At 39.2% G+C, this 20,012-nt stretch overlaps 2 protein-coding genes across 2 annotated transcripts; one reads left to right on the forward strand and one right to left on the reverse strand.

Moving 5' to 3' along the window:
• The first annotated feature begins 1,449 nt into the window (after positions 1 to 1,449).
• zgc:153115 (uncharacterized protein LOC768186 homolog) lies at positions 1,450 to 8,833 on the forward strand. The gene is made up of 2 exons (XM_026935837.3): positions 1,450 to 2,052; positions 4,106 to 8,833. The coding sequence occupies exons 1-2, from the start codon at positions 1,539 to 1,541 to the stop codon at positions 4,360 to 4,362; spliced, it is 771 nt and encodes a 256-aa protein (XP_026791638.1). The 5' UTR covers positions 1,450 to 1,538; the 3' UTR covers positions 4,363 to 8,833.
• A 72-nt stretch (positions 8,834 to 8,905) lies between these two features.
• On the reverse strand, positions 8,906 to 19,601 carry colgalt2a (collagen beta(1-O)galactosyltransferase 2a). Its single transcript, XM_026936973.3, has 12 exons — positions 19,349 to 19,601; positions 16,815 to 16,928; positions 16,467 to 16,584; positions 15,894 to 16,028; positions 15,407 to 15,611; positions 14,819 to 14,938; positions 14,181 to 14,254; positions 13,137 to 13,243; positions 12,915 to 13,047; positions 11,613 to 11,740; positions 11,159 to 11,365; positions 8,906 to 9,797 (listed from the first exon to the last, which is right to left on the reverse strand). The coding sequence occupies exons 1-12, from the start codon at positions 19,564 to 19,566 to the stop codon at positions 9,554 to 9,556; spliced, it is 1,803 nt and encodes a 600-aa protein (XP_026792774.3). The 5' UTR covers positions 19,567 to 19,601; the 3' UTR covers positions 8,906 to 9,553.
• Between the last annotated feature and the right edge of the window lie 411 nt (positions 19,602 to 20,012).

Raw genomic sequence — 20,012 nt, forward strand, 5'->3', positions numbered from 1 at the left:
AAACAGTGAACTAGGTATAATGGCAGCAAGGATTGCTTTAGTTCTCCCAGTGTCCATGTGGGTTTCCTCCTTGTTCTCCGGTTTCCTCCCAACTCCAGGGTGTTTTCCTGATAAGCTCCAGATCCACCACGACCCTGACCAGGTTGAAGCACTTATGAAAGATGAAGATGAAGGCTCTTCCTAAAGTAGCAAAGTTTATGATTGGCTAAAATTTGAATATACCAAATTTGTAAAAGTCCAACTACATAAAATTCCTTGCTTATAAAAGTCTGGAGAAGCAACTAACACGAGCGAATGGTGACAACAGTTATCCTTTAACGCTTATTCATCCATGATTAGTTCATGGCTATAATCTGAAGTGGTTATGTTTTGTGTCATAGTAGCGCTTTTGACTAGCGCCACTGACTCTGAACAGAACTTAACAGAATAAACACATACTCCTCTGTCTCTAAACAATGTTTTGTTCATCGACTCTTTTTTTTTTCTCGTACAAACCACTTCAGTAATCAGACCAGAGAGGATAAACGAGACGAAGAACCTATAAAGATCTGTGACAGTTCTTCCATTTCTGATCTAACGTCTCAGACCCTGGAGCTAGTCTCTGGTCCGAAGAGCTTCCTTCAGCCGAATAGTTTACGAAAGCGCGTGTGATTGGATTAGCCGCATTAGTACAGAAACTAGACAAGCCGAGGCGGCTGATGTTTTTATCCGTTCAGTACTTTAAAATATATAACTTCTGATCTACAGTATTATCAGTCCTGCATAAAAGGTCAGGTCTCAATGCATTATGGGTACATTTTGCTCTTGATGTTCACACCATATAGCTTATAGAACATTTTATTTGAAAAAAGTCACATAAATGCTGAGAAAAGTCATGAAGAGGTTATGGGGTTTTCCCAGAGAGACGTCAGTGTGTTCAAAACAGTACTGAGACGCAGGAAAAATGACTTTCTGAACTAAAAATGCAAAAAAAACCCTCATATTAAGGCGCTGACTCATGAGGCAGCACTAGGCCGCATGGCATCTGCTTTGCGCCTCGGACACACCCACCCCGTTGTCTCGTTTCGCTCCACGCCCTCGGTTGCGTCACTCTTAACATCACGTGCCTCTAGTTTCCTTCTCCGCTGTGTGTGAGTATGTATGCGTCTCCGTGTGTGTGTGTGTGTGTGTGTGTGTGTGAGTGAGTGTGCGCGGGGGGTGTGGCCTGCACTTCCACCGGCTTTACCGCACTCACGCACAATGAAACAACGAGAGGGTAATGTAGGACACCACGTTGGGGCATAAGGGATACGCGCACGCGCTTGTTATACCGAGTTTCCTGCGTTTCTTTTAACAAGTTGGATGTGAAAATTTTTTTGCTTCTCCACGTTCAGAAAAAATGATGGACTGCATTTAAGGAGCAGAGCGCCGGAGTCGAGTTTTTTTTTTTTTTTTTTTTTAATTATTTCTTCAAAGGAACGGGGTGGGAACCGAGGCATCGTCCGCGCGCCCCCTGCGCTTTTGTTGTTTCGGCGTGGAAATACGACGCGCGCGAGACCATGTCCGTGTTCGCCGACTCCGATTATCTCGCCGCCGAGTGTCTGGTGTCGATCTCGAGCGGTCCCGTGCTTCACCGGGCCAGGGCCCTGCCTCACGGCGAGGCGGAGGGCTCGAGCGAGGACAGGGAGGTGCGCGAGACCCTTAGGCTGGAGGGCGCGGGCGAGGAGGCCGATGTCGTCCTCGCGGACACGCACGCCGCTTTCCGGCCCATGTCCGCTCACTCGGAGAGCAGCAGCAGCTCGTCGTCTTCATCGAGCTCGTGCGGCGAGAGCGGCTATGCCACGCTGTGCGACTCAGGCACCGCGACCCCGAACATGACCCCCACCGGTACCCCGGTTCCGGGACAGACAAACCGCAACGCCCCCCAGCAGATGTGGGCAGAGGCAGGAGGAGGAGGAGGAGGAGGGGCGGCGCCGCGCTCGCCCTCTAAGCGCCACCCCTGCACTTTCGACGGATGCGACCGAGTGTACGGCAAATCATCTCACCTGAAGGCGCACATCAGGACACACACAGGTGAGAGCACTGAGCTGACACACACACACACACACACACACACACACAGGTGAGAGCACTGAGCTGACACACACACACACACACACACAGGTGAGAGCACTGAGCTGACACACACACACACACACACACACACACAGGTGAGAGCACTGAGCTGACACACACACACAGGTGAGAGCACTGAGCTGACACACACACACACACAGGTGAGAGCACTGAGCTGACACACACACACACACAGGTGAGAGCACTGAGCTGACACACACACACACACACACACACACACACACACACAGGTGAGAGCACTGAACTGACACACACACACACAGGTGAGAGCACTGAACTGACACACACACACACAGGTGAGAGCACTGAACTGACACACACACACACACACACACACACACACAGGTGAGAGCACTGAACTGACACACACACACAGGTGAGAGCACTGAGCTGACACACACATACACACACACACACACACACAGAGGTGAGAGCACTGAACTGATACACACATACACACACACACACACACACACACACACACAGAGGTGAGAGCACTGAACTGACACACACACACACACACACAGGTAACACTACTCAGTTTCACCAAACAATAAACATTATTTATACGAATGTAAACAACCACGTTTACCTTGAAAACACTATTTAACCCTTTAATATTATTATTATTATTATTATTATTATTATTATTATTATTATATAGATCAGAGGTTCTTTTTTTTTTATCCTAAAGAAGTTGTGGTTAATTTTTTCAATAGTTTTCTCCTCACAATGAATATACAAAAATATATTTAAAAAATACATCAAGCGGTTGATGTTTGAGTTGTTTCCGTTTCTCAGACTGATGAATCCATCATGGCGGACGTGGCTGATCCCCGGTCAGCGTTTTAACCACAAATTAGTTTAAAATGACCTCGAACTTCAATACAGTTATAATGAACATGAAGAAAAAAAATTTGTTCATTAAGATGTTTAATCACATCCTTGTTACTGCAATCCGCTTTAACATTTCTACTAAACACACCAGCGTGTATCTCATTCCGCTAAATCCGTTAGCGCTGTCGTAATCGGAAAACACGCTATGCTATGATCTATGCTAATCTACGTTATTAGCTAGCTAGCTAGCTGGTATAAACCAAAACTTTGACCTATTCATGCTATTTTTGAGGTGTGCTCTTTTCTAGTGGTGTCCGAAAACTTTTTTTTAATCCCATAATGCACTGGGATAGCGTAAAAACGAAATTAAAATGTTTTTTTTTTCTTTCAACTTGCGCACACCCTCCCTGAGGTAAACAGCTAGCTAAGAAGCTAACGCCCTTTCCGATTTCTGTTAAATAAATGATTAAATAAATATATTAGTGAAATAAATTCTACTGAAAATGAATGAATCCATTTCTGAAGTGAGGTTTATACTTGACCTGGTTACTTTATTATACAGGATACAGGAAAATAACGCGATGTGGATAGTGAGTTATGATGTAATATACTAATAATAGATGACTAGAGTAGAAAAGTAGATTTATTTAAGTTGTATCAGCAAACGCAGTTGTAATAAAGTTATTTAAAATGTACAAATTTCTTTAAAAATTGATGTTAAGTGAAAGTCAATACATGGACTTAGTGTTAAAGGAAAACGTCACTCTGAAACTTGTTAAATATGTCGAAATATTTGGGATGTGTGACGCATCATGAGAAATTGCTATAGCGTAGTTACAATGGCGGTTGTGATACAAGAAAAAAATGATAAAACGATCACAACCAAAAGGGATAAAGGCCAAGTTTTGCTGTTGGCTCTGAAAAAAAAGAGCGACTGCTTCTTTTCTCTCTCACCATTTTCCAGTGATGTTCGATATCATACTAATGAGACGTTAGAATCATTAGAAGTTGTAGAAGAAGTGGAGACGTTGGATTCAAACACTGGACTCAAAGTTGTACTAATGATTGGCTCACATAATGAAAGCTGCCATGTTTTAAGCTATTTAACACATCTGGATGTCTGGTGTGTGTGTGTGTGTTTTGTGTGTTGCAGGTGAGAGGCCGTTCCCATGCACCTGGGCCAACTGCGAGAAGAAATTCGCCCGCTCCGACGAGCTGGCACGCCACCTGCGCACCCACACGGGTGAGAAGCGCTTCCAGTGCCCGCTCTGTGCCAAACGCTTCATGCGCAGTGACCACCTGATCAAGCACGCACGCCGCCACCCCGACTTCCACCCATCCATGATCGGACGCAGGGGACATGGTTCACCCCAGGGTCAAGGGTCATCCATCAGCACACAGTCTCAGTAAACCAGCAGCATCCACTTCACAACCTAAACCCAGTCGGACACCTTTCCATAGCAATGCAGCCCCTTTTTTAACACATAAGCCACCTGTTTGAACACCAGATAGTGTTCGAAAGTTCTCACTCCCCTTGAATCCCATCGCCTCGTCTTCCCTCGAGTCCAGTTGTGAGTTCGAGCCGGTCGTTTGCCTCAACACAATAATCCTGGTGCAATTGTATCCTCCAACATGAATGACGACTGATGTCAAATCTGCTGCAAGAATTCCACGTGTTGTAGATCCTTTTAGCTCTCCAAGCCTCTCTTGCCACAAGCACAACACGCTACTCCTTCCAGGCAGTGAAGCTATTTCGGGTTGACAAGATGGCCGCCCGCAACGCAGCACAATCCTCACTCTCGGATTCTTCGGTTGTTTCTGAAAGTCTGCTTTAGTTACATCACTTCTCAGTCATGTTTGAGATGTCCTTTTCTCTTTTTCTGGTTTACGGGTGTGGATCTTAATCCCCCAATTAAACGGACACTGTTTGAAATTGCTGTCATTCCAGGTTAGGTTTGCGTTCCAGTACTGTTTTTAATACCCCCTTATTGGCATTCCTTCACGGCCGCGTCGCAATACTAAAAGTGGCCACTTACTTGCAAAACAACACAAAAAACACTCGCTCTTAGCAGGAAGCACAGTGTATTCGAAGCGAATAACAGCCTGCTAACTAACTAGTTAACTGTCTAAGCGTGCTACCTAGCTGGCTAGTGTGCTAAACAGCTGGATTGTTAATTAGCTAGCTTGCTCAAGCTAGTCAGATTAGCTGTCATGACTAGCTTCAAACCGAGCGAATCAATGTTAAAGTTTTGAAATATTAATACATTTTACGGCTGCTTATTTTTCTAAACGGCGCCATCTGACACTTTTTCCTGTTTTGAACAGAACGTTAGATCTGCGTTAGTTCTTAACGACTTCTCGGTACGCCGGGTGTGCAGGTATTCAAGTGAAATTTACTTTTTAAGATTCTGAAGCCTGATACTGAATATATAAATAACATAATACTTCAAAATGACTAAGACATAAGCAAAACTGTTTGTGTATTCAGGAAAAAATAAATGAAAGATGGCACCACTGATTTCTCAAGGTTTCATCTAACAAAACCTAGCTCTAGTGAAGCTTGGAATATCGCTAAAAATAGTGACCGATTCAGCCAAGGATAAACGAGGGCATGAAAACAGTACTGGAATGCAGTCTTAGATGAACCACCTCATCTCTTCACATGGTGCTCTATTTCCAGTTCTTCTGTAACTGACTGTAAGAGTTCAAAATGGCAAAAAAAAAATACCTGTAACTCGGTTGTTAATATACACAGAACTCACAAAATGTCTGTTCACAGTTGTGTGTTTTTGGAAGTTGGTTTACATGTAACTGCGCCGCTGTGCTTGAGCGCCAGTGATGTTCGTTTATATAACTAATGACGGTAATTAACAATATCGATAATGAAATTAATGATGGAAAGTGAAAGAGAAATATTTACTCTTTAATATTGTCATAAGTTATTATTTTTTTCCTCGCAATTACCTTTTGTTTGCGCAATTTATATACACACACATATATATCTATATATATATATTAGAAGTATATGTATTTGGTTTTAATTTTGTCTTTCCAAAATTGTAATATCAACACTGATGATCCATGGCCACTGAAACGGTTAAATGGTTCGACGTGTTTTTAGGTCATTTGCCTGTTAGTTATTTCTCATAAAACAACTTCTTTTTTTAAATAATTATCAAAATATTTAGACCTGTAACCTCATGCTGGAGGGTTGCAGATAGCTTGTCATCCGCGTGTGTGTGTGTGTGTGTGTGTGTGTGTGTGTATGAGTGTGTGTGGGTATAGCTATGGTTGAAGCTTCTACAGTAGAGATGTTACATAAATTATAATGGTTTATTGACCTTAGGGATAAAGGGCACTCGGTTGCTTTATCAGATGGGCTGGTGCTTCTTGCTCGTGTGTGAACGTATGCCATTTGTGTATGTGCGTATGTATAAGAGAGAACGCTAATCTCTCTCTCTCTCTCTCTCTCCAAACACATCTATCTCAGAGAACAATGTAAACACATCAGGAATTTCAGAAAGCCTTAATTCCTCTCCGACTTATTTTGCACCATTGTTTACCGTTACACACTTTCTACAGGTAACGTCTGCCGCAGGGTTTTTTCTTTTTCTTTTTTTTTTCCTCAACAAAATAAAATACAAATATGCAATATTGCACTTTTCTTCTAGGTGGTGGTGATGATGATGATAATGATGATGCATCTGTCTGCTAGTGTGATGGGTAACACTGTATAAATATATACGACTGCAAAAATATAAAAAAATTAAAAAAATAAATAAGGAACACTGTGGAATTGGAGCAGGACCCGTCACGGAAAAAAAACAAACAAAAAAAAACACATTAGTCTTGGGATGCACCTTTTTCCAAGTGCTTGAATAAGTGCGACAAAGGGAAGAAACTGACCTGATCGTTCACAGAAATTTTTTTATATTTGTTTTTTCTGTGCTATCATTTTTGTTTTTTATTCTTTCTTGGATAAAGATCAGTCGAACGAACTCCGGCATCACTTTTCTCATCCTTCTTTCCTTTCCATCCACACAAAAAGATTTTTTATATTGTTTCTAATACGAGATGACGGTATCTGCATCCACGCACATAACGCAATACAAGGACTGCAACAGGTAGCTGCTGGCAGTTATCTGAACTGTAACACATCAAAAACGTCAAACTAATGAAAATGCAAAGAAAAGTCAGTCTCAACGGGTTTCAAAAAAACAAGCCAATATCATACCTCTGGTCACTTGTGTCAAGAACTTGACTGTGTCTGTCGTGCTGTTTATAGCAAATGGTTTTTGGCATTAGCCGTTCACCACACACCAACATTTAGCCATAATGGACTTCACTTTGTCACATTTCAATTGATTTCAAGTTAAAATGCCTTTCTGATGAATTCAACCCCTCATTCAAAAACCCCCCTTCCTATATCTAATCAGTTTGCAGTTAGCGCTAGCACTGCTAATTCTTGGCCAGTAAATGCTGTTGCAAAAACCACAAAGTCATATTTTTCTTGTCTTTAAAATTGTCTTCCCTTGTTTTTGCTTTACATTTTTTTTCTTTTATATTCTAAATGTGTCACATGCTGTGTATTAGTGCTTGGGTGTAAAAGGAAACAAACAAAGCTAATGTTGCTAACAACCAGCAGTAGCTGGTTAGCATTATGCAAGTGAGATCATGCTAACCATGTTTAGCTTTATTAGCCATCTTAGCCTTTGTGGATAAAGTTTCTTTGGTGACCTGTAGTGGCCTTCTAGGTAGTTTATGATGAAGTCCATGCTAGTTTGGTAGGTTAGCGGTTTTTGTTTTTCTTTCCTCAGTGGGTGTCTCAATGCAAAAACAACCCCATGTCTCTTGTCTGTCAGTTCTGTTCTTGTTAGTATTGTTTAACCTTTTTGACTTTTATTGTCACTAATCTTTTTCCTGTGCTGTTTTTTTTTTTTAATTTTTGTATTTTAAAAGTTTTATCTTTGCATGTCAAAGGAATGCTCAGTACAGAAATGCTAGCATTGCTAATAATGAACAGAAGACTTTAACCTACTTAAAGTAGTGTCTTTTGTCCCTTTTAGTTTGTCTTACTTTTGTGTTTTAAAACATGTCACACACAAAAATGTGAATGTTGCTAGTAGCACGGAATGCAATTCTGTCAGTTTTATGCAAATTATATCATGCTAACTGATCAGTCCTACTGTTTATTAGCCATGTTAGCATTTATGAGTGAAGCATTCCTCTGACGGTCTTGTGTAACCTATAAAGTATGTATAGCGATACCCTCTGAGGCAGTTTAGGATGAAGCCTGTGTAACTGGAATAGTTTAGCTGTTAAATGTAGTAATAACAGCCAGTAAATCTTGGTTGGAGCCCCGATGTTTTTATAAGTCTGTCCAAACCGGTATTACTTGTGTGTGTTTTATTTCGGTCAGTCGTAGTGAGAGAAAAGCTAATCTTGGTATAAAAAGCTGCCTTCTTGCTTCGTGTCAATCCAACCTTGACCTCATTTATTCTAAAGTTTTTTTTTTTTCTTTTTTGGTACACACTAAAACCAAATACACACCATTTTTCTGCAGGTCAGCGATCACACTAATAAGTCTGTCAAGACTGCATCAAAGTCTCTTTCCTTTCACGGGGTTATGACCTCATCAGGATTTGGGCTTTAATGCATCTCCTCAGGTGATAAAACTGAATGCTGAGAACCTCCGTTCTTCACCGATGTATAAGCATGATGTTTTTTTATGGTCGGTTTTATTTTGGTATTCCTCTGCTGATTTAATTTATTACATGCTATTTGTGTGGGGTTTTTTTTTTCGTAGTGCATTGTGAGGTATGAAACTTTGCTAATATTTGGGTTAATTGATTGCCTCAACTACAAGAAACTGCCAGTGCTTTTTAAATAAAAAAAAAATCTAATTATTATGATTGTATGTTTATTGTGATTTTTTTTTAATACAGCTTGTTCAAGAAATGGCTTTGGGATTTTCTCCATCTGTGGGAATGTAAAGTAAGAGAAACATTGATATTTCAGAAAAAAAACTAAACAAATGAACATCAATTGGAGCTGATTAGCATAAAGTATATGATATTCATTTTATAGTTTAAAAAAATCGTGGGTAAAATATTTAGAACCCTTTGATTGTCCTCCTGGAGAAACTTTTCAGTGTAGGTTCAATGTACAACACTACAATAAAGGGTTCAAGTAGAACTTTTTTAAAGACGCTAAGAAATCTAAATCATCCAAAGAACCATTGAAGAACCCCCAAGAGTGTATGTATTAACTAGGTAAAGGTGTGGTGCAAACTCCATATTATTGGTACTTATTTTCTTAGGTTCTTTAAGAGCTCATTGAATATTTAAGGGTTCGTACCATCCTGAAATGGTACTTGGAAGTTATAGGGTTCTACATGTAACCATTAATGGACAACCAAAGAACTCTTGGGTTCTGAATTTTCTAATACTGTTTTTCATATTTGTAAGCATTTAAGACACATGAATCTTTCCTCAGTATGTTTTCAGCACCATTTGAATATGATCACCATGTGACCAGATTTCGATGTCCATAAACTGTAATAAACCCCATGCTGTCCAGTGCTGCACTGTGATTGGCTAGCTTAGAGTTCATCCCTGCTGCCGCCATCTGAAGTAGGCACAGGGGCTGCATCGCCACGGTTCTGCTTTTTATGGGTACGTTGGCGGTCCCAGTCTGTGTTCATGCTCTCATTGTCCCAGATGGTGGATGTCTCAGTGTCACTGCTATAGCCTGGTTCTCCTGTGTAGTGGGTTGGGTAGAGGAGGAGAGGTTCCACCGAGAAGGCTAGCAGGTCCCTCTGCTTAAAATGAACCAGGTACTCTTCCCTATGAATAAAGAGATCATTTTATGGGTAAAAGAGTCTGAAAAGCAAATGGAAACTATCTAATAGATTTGAATAAACTGTTTACTCTTCAAGTAACTATTTAACTACCTTCCTATTTTCAGAAGGACAGGACTGTACATAGTACAAGAACAATTTGGATTCACTGCATCTCCTATTCATAAACATAAGCCTTTGCTCAGGTCTAGTTTATAAACAGATTCAGGTAAGGTTTACACAGGACTTAAGCCAGATTAATCCAGAGTGATTCCCAGATCCCCATCCCAGAGATCCAGCTATACTCTGATCCTCATCCCAGATATCCATCAATACACTGATTCCCATCCCAGATTCCCAACAACAATCTTATCTCCATCCCAGATCCCCATCAATACTCTGATCCTCATGCCAGATCCTCATCAATACTCAGACCCGATCCCAGATATCCATCAATACTCTGATCCCCATCCCAGATTCCCATCAACAATCTGATCCCCATCCCAGATTCCCATCAATACTCTGATCCCCATCTCAGATATGCATCAATACTTGGTTCCCTTATCCCCTTCAGTACCCTTAACCCCAGTCCCAGATCCCCATCAATTCACTGATCCCCACCCCAGACATACATCAATACTCTGTTCTCCATCCCAGATATCCATCAGTAGTAAGCCTGAGAACATAAGCCCTTGTTATAAAACTAGTTTTAAAAAAAATCTACTAAGGTTCTATGTAGAGCTCTCCAGCAGAGAGGGTTCCACATAGAACTCTTTATATGAAACTCTTATCTATCCAATGCACCATTAAGGAACCCTAATTTCTAAAACTGTGATGTTTTCCAAGATTTTACTGATCACTGGTAGCTGAGAGATTAAGGTTCTTTAGAAGTAACCAGGACATTGTGACCCCGTCCCCTCCCTTACGCTATAGCAACTATAAACAGTCTGTCCAGCCTTTCACTTGGTCTCTTTTCAAGTTAATACAACTAAAAAACACATCTTGTCGTGTTACAGAGAAACCATAAACGCCTTTGTCCTGAAGATTTTCCTGTAGCAGCAAACTTACTGACTGTTAAAAAACTATTTTTAATTTTGAAACACTTCCTAAAGATGTTCTGAAATTTTTCTTCTTTTAGACTGTTTTTTATCTTGTGTAGCAAGATCTTTAACATCTTTCAATTTATTTATATATATATAAATTGTAGGTAGAGTTTCTAATTTCCACTCAGTAACCATGGAGGATGAAAAGGATGTTTTGCACTCATACAGTATGTATACTTTAAGTCTGAGAATATAAGTCCTTGTCACAAAACAAGGTTACTAAAAATGTGATGGAGGTGTGAAATCTACTAAACTGTAAACATACGTAGGGTGCTTGTTGAACATAACGGGCAGGAACTCATCTACTGGCAGCATTTTGCCCAAAGGTTTCGCCTCCAGCAGTTTCTTAGCACCCTGAAGAGAGAGTATGTATCCCAGCGTCCAATAAGAATAATCAGGGTATACCAGGTTCTTTATCCCCTTCACCCAGCGTTCAGGATTCTTCACCTGCAACCGCTTACGGCCCACGTATCTGGGAGAGAGGGGGGAAATTGAGGGTTATTAGGATAATTAGTGTAAACAGTAACTGTAGAACCACTTTTCATAATCTCAGCCTGTCACAAATTGCTGGTCTGCTTCAGCAACCCTTTCTTCTAATCAGGTTCTGGTCGCTTTGTTGTTTCTCAGCTGGCTTGCCATGTGCTTTTCCTAAAGCCAGACAGGAACCTGTGTTATATCCAAAACTGAGGCTCATCATCATGACATCAAACTCTACGTACATCAAGTCCCATTGGAGCTGTTTCTGCCGAATGTCCTCCATGATTGTGTTCAGACGGCTCTTGAAATTCGGTTCAAAGCGAATGTCGTCCTCTAGCACGAGGACCTGCCGCTGCTTACGTTCCACCACCTGAGGGAGACAAAATGTCTGTCAATGTGAATCTGTGGAATGGGGGAAATCCTGAACATGTGACTATCCTTTTCCTCTTAATCTGTCTACACTTTATCAGGATCATCCAGCAGTAATACATAAAACACAATGGGTTGTGCTGTTATAGGAAAATAATCAAGGACAACGTGGTGTGATGTGGTTTGATGTTAAGCAGAGTTACCTTTATCACCCCAAAGCTGATTTGTCAACAATTACATTTTCTTAATTAATTTCTTAATTAAAACACCACCACAATATCCATTTTATCCATTTATAGTTACATTTAATATTGTGGAACGTACGCAAAACAAGTTAGTTCCTCTTGTTTCTAACATTATAGCAACTATAAACAGTCGTTCCCTTAACACCCTCTTTTTTCCTTTCTTTAGAAGTAGTTTTAATAGTTTTTCACTGGAGCTGTGAAGATAACCACTCACAAATGGCACAAAATCATTACATACACTACTTGCCTCAAATGTCACCATTTTGGCTAAATAATACTAAAAAGGATTTTATAAAACTAGGATAAAAAAATAATAATAAAGCTGATTCCAGGCTGAAAATGGCTTCCACTCGAGTTTTTGGATACACAATGTACTGTACTTTTATGCAGTAAAAAATGACAATATAGTATTGTGCAAAAAAGAGATAAATAGATAAGTAGATATTTAAATAGATATTTTGTCTTATATATATTTAATTTATTAGTGTGTCAATACTATAGCGTAGATTTTCAAAAACTTTAAATGTTACAGAGAAATTGTGTCATTTAAAAAAAAAGCAACATATGAAGTAAAGAATGCAAAATGGGGTTGTGTTAAATATGAATTTTTAGCAAATTTTATAATATTCAGAAGCTTTTTTTCTTTACAGAATTTCTTTCCCACAACACCATATTGTTAAAAAAAAAAAAACGCAGGCAAAACTGGCATCTGATTGGATGTAATGTGAGCTGATTAAAGCACAGAAATGCATGGGATATATTCTGAAGTACTGTAGCCCTGAGCTTGGCCCTGCATTCATGTTTACATTTATTTCAAGAGCCAAACAGCGTCTTTATGGCTGTTCTGCGATTTTATCTCTTAGCCTCTGAGCGACCGCTGCTCTATTCATGTGCAAACATTCATTAGTATAGAACATGTGCTGCTCCTACCTGCTTCCAGATGTTGTAATGGCTGAGAAAACAGCCGATCTCTCCTTTAGTGAGCACTCTCCCGGAGTAGGGGTCTTGGTAGCTGGGCAGCATCTCAATCCCTAAAACCTGGAGCTGCGATGAGTTCAGAGCTCTGAAATAAAGAGGGTTTTTTCTTTGTTTTTAAAGAAAGCAAATTATATTACACGCATGTACGATTCTCAGCGATTTTTAATCTCGTACTTGCCATCCACTGCATCAGTCAGTGTGACTTCAATCCCCAAAACATCCAAAGTGCGCAACATACGCTCCCTACGGTCCATGCGCCGCATTAGATTAATGACATAGATCTGACAAGAAAAAGAGGGAGAAAATTTAGAACCCTTTTTTGCAAGAAAACTATAGAAGGGTCCGAAAAACTAAGTCCACAAGAAATAGCTTTTATCGTAATGGATATTTTTCACTATGCTTTCAAACATGGATACAATTTTTTTTAAATATCTCAAAATACTGCAGTATATAGTTAGTAGGGTTTGATGACAGTATTAATTCTTAAATATTTATATCAGTTCTACCACAGATCCACTAAATTCTCAACTCTGATTGGTCAGAAGGTGTTGATTAATTTTCTATAACAGCAACTCTGAAAACAGACAAATCTCAGGATTACATTCTAATGCGTTATAGTTTCTATAGAAATGTAATTCATAGAGATTTGTCCAAAGGATACTGCACGTAATCGAAGAATAATAACAAACAAAAAATAATTAACCAAAAAAAAAAAAAAAAAGAAAAACGTAATCGTTGATATGGTGAAGTTTCCTCTAAGGAGACTTATTTAACATTTATGGAAGGAGTCTCCAGTCTCAGTGCTTTGTAATGCACAGTAAGTTTTCCACCATTGGAAAGTCTTTTTTTAAATCTTATTTAAAAAAGGCTGAAAAAAGTGAAACTGGGGAGGTCAACTGCTTAAAGCTTCTATAATGTAAGTTATAACCGAAATTAACTTGTTTGACCGACATTCCTCTGAATGTAAGATTAAAAGTAACTATAAATGGATAAAAATCATTCTTATTAAACAAAGATTAAACAAAGATATGTCATTTTTGGCAAATTTCTGTGGTGTAAGAGGAATAAACCACTTCAGGATGCTGTTATAGGATAATAACAGCTATCCCCTGTCATGTTTTATTCCTTATATATTACAGCCATCTATCTTTTGTTGAGTGATGTACTGTTACCAGATTACACATAATGCTGTGAACTATAAAGAGATATCAGATGTACCTCGTCGAATGCCATTCTGTCTTTGTTTCTGGATGGCGCGTGCAAATAGCGTGAAGGCTCCAAGGCGAAATCAACTACCAAGCACAGAGAAGAAATCAATGTCATAAAATATATTTCATACAGTATTCAGAAACTGCAGAGATATCCTGAATGCTGCTGTGAGATTCATGTTTCATGAGTTTCATAATAACATGGCACGTTCGTCTGAGAGACGGAGAAGAAAAGGAACGAGGTGCGAGTTTACACAGGGATGTGAAAGCTGTGTGTACAGTAAGAAGCCTGTGTGAAGCACCGTGTGAACAAAACGAGACGGCCTCCTTTTCCTTCTCTTCACTCCGATTTCAAACACTACACTAGATTTAGACTCTTGTATGGCTTATGTGGGTGTTATGTAGCCTTTTTAACTGCCTCTAAAAAAATTCTTTGGATCCTCTCAGTTGTAATATTCAGGTCTGGCCTCATGCCAAAACATCGTATTCTAATTTTAAAGATCGTTTTCTATATTTTGAAGATAAATTGTAAAAACCTCTTCCTTTCTCTCCAATTAAAAAAAATAGAGGAGGTAAAAACATTTGCCCTGGACTGTATATATAAAGTTTTACATCATCAGAACTGCAAACTCGACGTGTGTGACTCACGCATGGCCTCGGTGAGAGTGTGGGTGAAGCTCTCCACCTCATCCTCCAGGGTCTCCTGGGTCCGCAGTGGCACAGGCAAATACCCATAATGCTCTCTGTTACACACAAACATCTGCACTCCTGCAGGGAAGCAAGGGAACAGGGGCAGAATTGGTCTAATATCAGTCAGCATGCAGAAATGGGAATGTCTCGTGAGAAAATGACTCATTTAATTGTTTGAAGTCGAAAAAAAAAACGAATGCGAAATTTGACTCAGGTAATTATTCAAGATTATACCACAGTACTGAATTCTTAATTCTGATTGGTCAGAAGGTGTTTTTTAACAGCGTTAACAGCTTTAACAATTCCGGCAGGCTTGTATGGTGGACGTTTCATGTAATCTATTTATTTAGTTTATTTTAGTTTAGTTTATTTAACATTTATGGAAGGAGTCTCCAATGTCAGCGCTTTGTAACAACATGTGGATGTTGTGTTTTGTGGTTTGTTATTAACTTTAGAGAGGTAACAGCAACTCCTCTTGCATCACAAAATTAGGAAATACATTTGAATAGTGAGTGCTGTAGCTATGTAGTGTAAGTCAGAGCTCACCTGCCTGTCTCGCTGAAAAGGAGAAAGCCAGGATGTCATCCAGGATCCATGGGTAGAGCTGGTGGAGCGGGTAGAAGGCCAAGGCATGGCTGGCGCGGCGGCGTAAATCCAACAGCATGGTGGAGTGAATCATGGGCACGGCGTGGCACCCAACCCGCTTCCAGTTTCGAATGGGAATGTATGAATCGGTTCTCTTATAATATCCCTGTGGAATTAAAAAAAAACCTAAAAAGTTAAAGATACAGTGGTGAGGAGCTAAAACACTACACTACAGTTACATTTTGCATCCTTCTATACCCTGCTACATAGCTAACATTCATACTCTTAACAAATACCTGTGAACAAAGCTGTACATATAAAGCACTATTTGACGCAGGGATGTGTTAATACAGTATATTGGGATTGCTGGAGACAAATTCACAAACTTACACTAATAAAAGACAACTAAAACCTGAAAAACACAGATGATGCTGAAGATGTAGTGTACCTGTGTGGTCATACCACACCAGAAGTTGGAGTAGAGCGTTCTGGATTCCAGTATGGGGGCCACCAGCGTGCGGTTCTCGGCTATCAGCAGGCTCAGGACCTTCGGGTTTGTCAGCAAGTTATCGCTGTCGGCAAACTAGAAGGATAAAATCAGTATGACATGAATGATACAGGGAAGTGCAAAGACCAACATTTCAAGAATAAACCAATTGCGGAATGTGCAGACTTACTGGTACCATCTTGAAGTTGATTATTTTCCAAAGTATTTTCCAACAATTTGCCAACCTAACATTTTTTTCCCCATTACATTAGTTATAGTTACATTTAATACTATGGAATATCTGCTAAACAAGTTCATTCCCTATTTGTCGTGCCACTATGAAAATACAAAGCCTTCCATCCTGAAGATATTGCCATGTCAGAAAAGTCACAGCTCTCCCTCTGACTGTTACAAAGCACTGACACTGGAGACTCCTTCCAAAAATTGCTAAATAAATGTGTCTTCTAGTTTCAGAAAGCCAAGCGATTATTGCGAATGAGATAAAATGGTCAATGCTGAGAACATATAACTCACCAAGACGTAGTCAGCCCATTGAGCCCGGGCCGATCGGAGAGCAGCCTGCCTCAGCTGCATCACGTGGTTGAACCTGGAGTCTGGCCAGTGCTTGGGACCAAGCTCATCAGCATAGGAACTATAATAAAAAATTATTCTTATTATCCATATACAGTGATTAACAACCAAAACACTTTTGAGTTTGAACTGAGTCCAGTATTGAGCCCTTGATCAAGTCTGTAGCTCTATGCTTGGATTGGATGCTTGATAATTAAGTCACTTTGCACAGACGTGCCTCCGTTTGCTATGTTTATTACGGTATGTTATTGCACAGATTATTATTTAGATTATTTAGACCCAAACTCCTACCTCTTCCCATGCTCCGTGGTCCGGAATCGTACGGAATGGTACAGTCCCTCCACTCCAGACACCCACTCCTGCAGCATGGCCGTCGTGTTATCAACGCTGTGGTCTGCTGCAGCCCTGCAGCAAAGGTCCAGTAGTTTAACCGTTTTTATGTAAAATATTTACATGACTGCTGATGTCAGTAAGATTTCTCTAACCATATTATTACTGAGACTAAATATATCCCAGGTTTGGCTATAGAGGAGAGCAGTGAAATAATATTCAGGCTATGATAACCACATAAACCCAGAATGGCTCTTTTCAGTATCTGCTTACTTCACATTATATCACAAATCTAACACTTCAATTCTACTCAGAATTCTATTCAGAGTCAATTCCATTCAGAAAAGAACTAAAATATATTTAAAAACTACTCTTTAGTAGTTTGCCAACCATTAGAACCTGTGTTTCCTCTCATTTTCACCAGGTGTGTTTGCCATTTAAAGTTTAAATCTACATATGTAGAAATACCTGTCACATGACAGCACAGAGAAAGAGAGAGAGAGAGAATTTAGAGAGAAAAAAAGAGAGCATCGGATTAACAGAGTTCTTGAAAACATATAGAATTAACAGAATTCTATGGAAGGGAACAATGTGGAATTAGCAGAATTATAATGATTATAGAATTAACAGAATTGTAGAAAGTGAGGGAATAGAATTAACAGAAATCTAGAGAGAGAGAGAGCAGAGATTTGATGGAATTCTAGAAAAGAGCGCACTTAGCATGAACAAAATTCTATAAAAGCATATAGGTAAAAATTATAGAAAGAGAAAATAAAATTAGCAAAATTCTAAAGAGAGAGAGAGAATAAATTTGGCAGAATTCCCAAAAGTATAGAAAGAAAGAGTGAATAGAATTAACGGAATTTTACAGAAAGGGACAGAGCATAGAATTGATGTATTTCTAGAAGGAGAAAGGGGATAGAAAGAGATAGATGAAGAGAGCACATAATTGAAAGAATTATAGAAAGACATTCCAGAGAAATTAGGGTTAGAATAGAATTACCAGAATGATAGAAAGAGAGAGCATAGAATTAACAGAACTTCAGAGAGTGTAGAATTAACAGAATAAAGAGAGAGAGCATAGAGTTAACAGAACTCCAGAGAGACTCGAATTAATAGAATAATAGAAATATCAGAATGATGGAAAGAGAGCATAGAATTAATAGAATTCCAGAGAGCATAGAATTAGCAGAACATCAGAGAGGATAGAATTAACAGAACTCCAGAGAGAATCGATTTAACAGAATAATAGAAAGAGATAGCATAGAATTAACAGACCTCCAGAGAGTGTAGAATTAACAGAATGATAGAAAGAGAGAGAGAATAGAATTAACAAACCTCCAGAGAGTGTAGAATTAACAGAATGATAGAAAGAGAGAGAGAATAGAATTAACAAACCTCCAGAGAGTGTAGAATTAACAGAATGATAGAAAGAGAGAGAATAGAATTAACAAACCTCCAGAGAGTGTAGAATTAACAGAACTCCAGAGAGTGTAGAATTAACAGAATGATAGAAAGAGAGAGAATAGAATTAACAAACCTCCAGAGAGTGTAGAATTAACAGAACTCCAGAGAGTGTAGAATTAACAGAACTCCAGAGAGTGTAGAATTAACAGAACTCCAGAGAGTGTAGAATTAACAGAATGATAGAAAGAGAGAGAGAGAATAGAATTAACAAACCTCCGGAGAGTGTAGAATTAACAGAATGACAGAAAGAGAGAATAGAATTAACAGAACTCCAGAGAGCATAGAATTAACAGAATTTTAGCGATAAAGAAGAAGAAAGAGAGAGAGAGGGCACAGAACTTGAAAGACAGAGGGTCTTCAGTTGACGTTAAATGTACACTTGGGCTAAATTGGATCTTTGTAAAGATTATTTCTTTAATAATTTCTATCTATTCAACGTAAACTCGCACTGTGACTGTAGTGTTGTTTCACGATGTCTTCTCTTTTCTACATGTGATAGAATTGATATCATGATCTACAGAAAAGCAGGATATTAGCTTGTAGAGTTAACGTGAATAAGTCATAGTCTCTCTGTGCATTTTATCACTACACTGCGAGTCTCCTTGTTGCTCCTCAGCACTGTTTACTGTTCGAGAGCAGCATATTTCAGACCAGGGTGCCGATTAGGGCCGCTCTCTCTATCAGCTCACACACATACAAATTCCTAAAATGGAGGACACGTATAAAGAAAGACGAGCTAAAATTGTCATATACTTTTATAAAGTGCTGTGTGTTTGTGTGTAGTTACTGTATGCATTGGCACAAATTCTTAGTATGAGATATATTTCTTAGCTCATGTAATTTTTATCCATTTTATGCTACACTTGCATACATGCACTAGAATCAAATTTGTTGTCCTTTCATTATTCTGCCTTAATTCCTTCAGCACACAGTCCTTCAAACCTTCGAGTCCTTCAATTGCACCACTGGTCAAGAAAAGAAAGGAACCGTAAATAAGATTTTAAATTCACCAAACAAGAAGCAATTACCAGATAGCAATCCTGTCCTTTGGATAGTCCAAGCGTTCGATGCAGCCCAGGTAAAAAGGAAGGCTGTGTTCGGAATTGCGAGCCAGAATGGCGATCATCACCTTCGGTTTGAGAAGAGCTGACTCAGTCCGGATCGGTTCCAGGTCCGAGAGTGCATCGGAGAAATCGAACCTAAAGACTCCAAACCAAAGCAGAATAGATACCTGCAGGAGCAGCATGGCCAGTACGGTGTTACTCCGGTCTCTTACGGGGACAGAAAGAATGTGGCAGTCAATATAAGGCTGAGGGACCTGTTTGGCTCCAGGATGGTGAATGGAGACGGCCACAATCTGAACACACTCAATTATTTGCAGAACCTTTATTAAATAGACTAAACCATACATAATTAAGCACACTTTCTTTTTTATTTTCTAATTAAATACATGTCACTAAATAAATAAATAAATAAATAAATAAATAAATATTAGATAACTGGATATACTATTAGCTTGTCTGTCTATTGTTTAATTAAATAGAGTATAATTATTTTAATATTATACAAAGTAGTCTTAAATTAATAAATCCATTCATTTATTCATCTAAATAAGAATTGGGGGAAAAAAAATGCAAATCGCTTCCTAGGAGAATTTTGTTGTCTAATTTTAAAAATAATGAACCATAAATG

Source organism: Pangasianodon hypophthalmus, chromosome 4, assembly GCF_027358585.1.
Source record: "Pangasianodon hypophthalmus isolate fPanHyp1 chromosome 4, fPanHyp1.pri, whole genome shotgun sequence".
Lineage (NCBI taxonomy): Eukaryota > Metazoa > Chordata > Actinopteri > Siluriformes > Pangasiidae > Pangasianodon > Pangasianodon hypophthalmus.

Coding starts and splice junctions, on each gene's coding strand:
- zgc:153115 (XM_026935837.3), top strand. CDS start 1,539: ATGTCCGTGTTCGCCGACTCCGATTATCTCGCCGCCGAGTGTCTGGTG. Junction 2,053..4,105: donor GCACATCAGGACACACACAG/GTGAGAGCACTG, acceptor TGTGTGTTGCAG/GTGAGAGGCCGTTCCCATGC.
- colgalt2a (XM_026936973.3), bottom strand. CDS start 19,566: ATGCTGCTCCTGCAGGTATCTATTCTGCTTTGGTTTGGAGTCTTTAGG. Junction 16,585..16,814: donor ACCACGGAGCATGGGAAGAG/GTAGGAGTTTGG, acceptor TTTTTATTATAG/TTCCTATGCTGATGAGCTTG. Junction 11,366..11,612: donor CAGCTCCAATGGGACTTGAT/GTACGTAGAGTT, acceptor CCTCTCTCCCAG/ATACGTGGGCCGTAAGCGGT.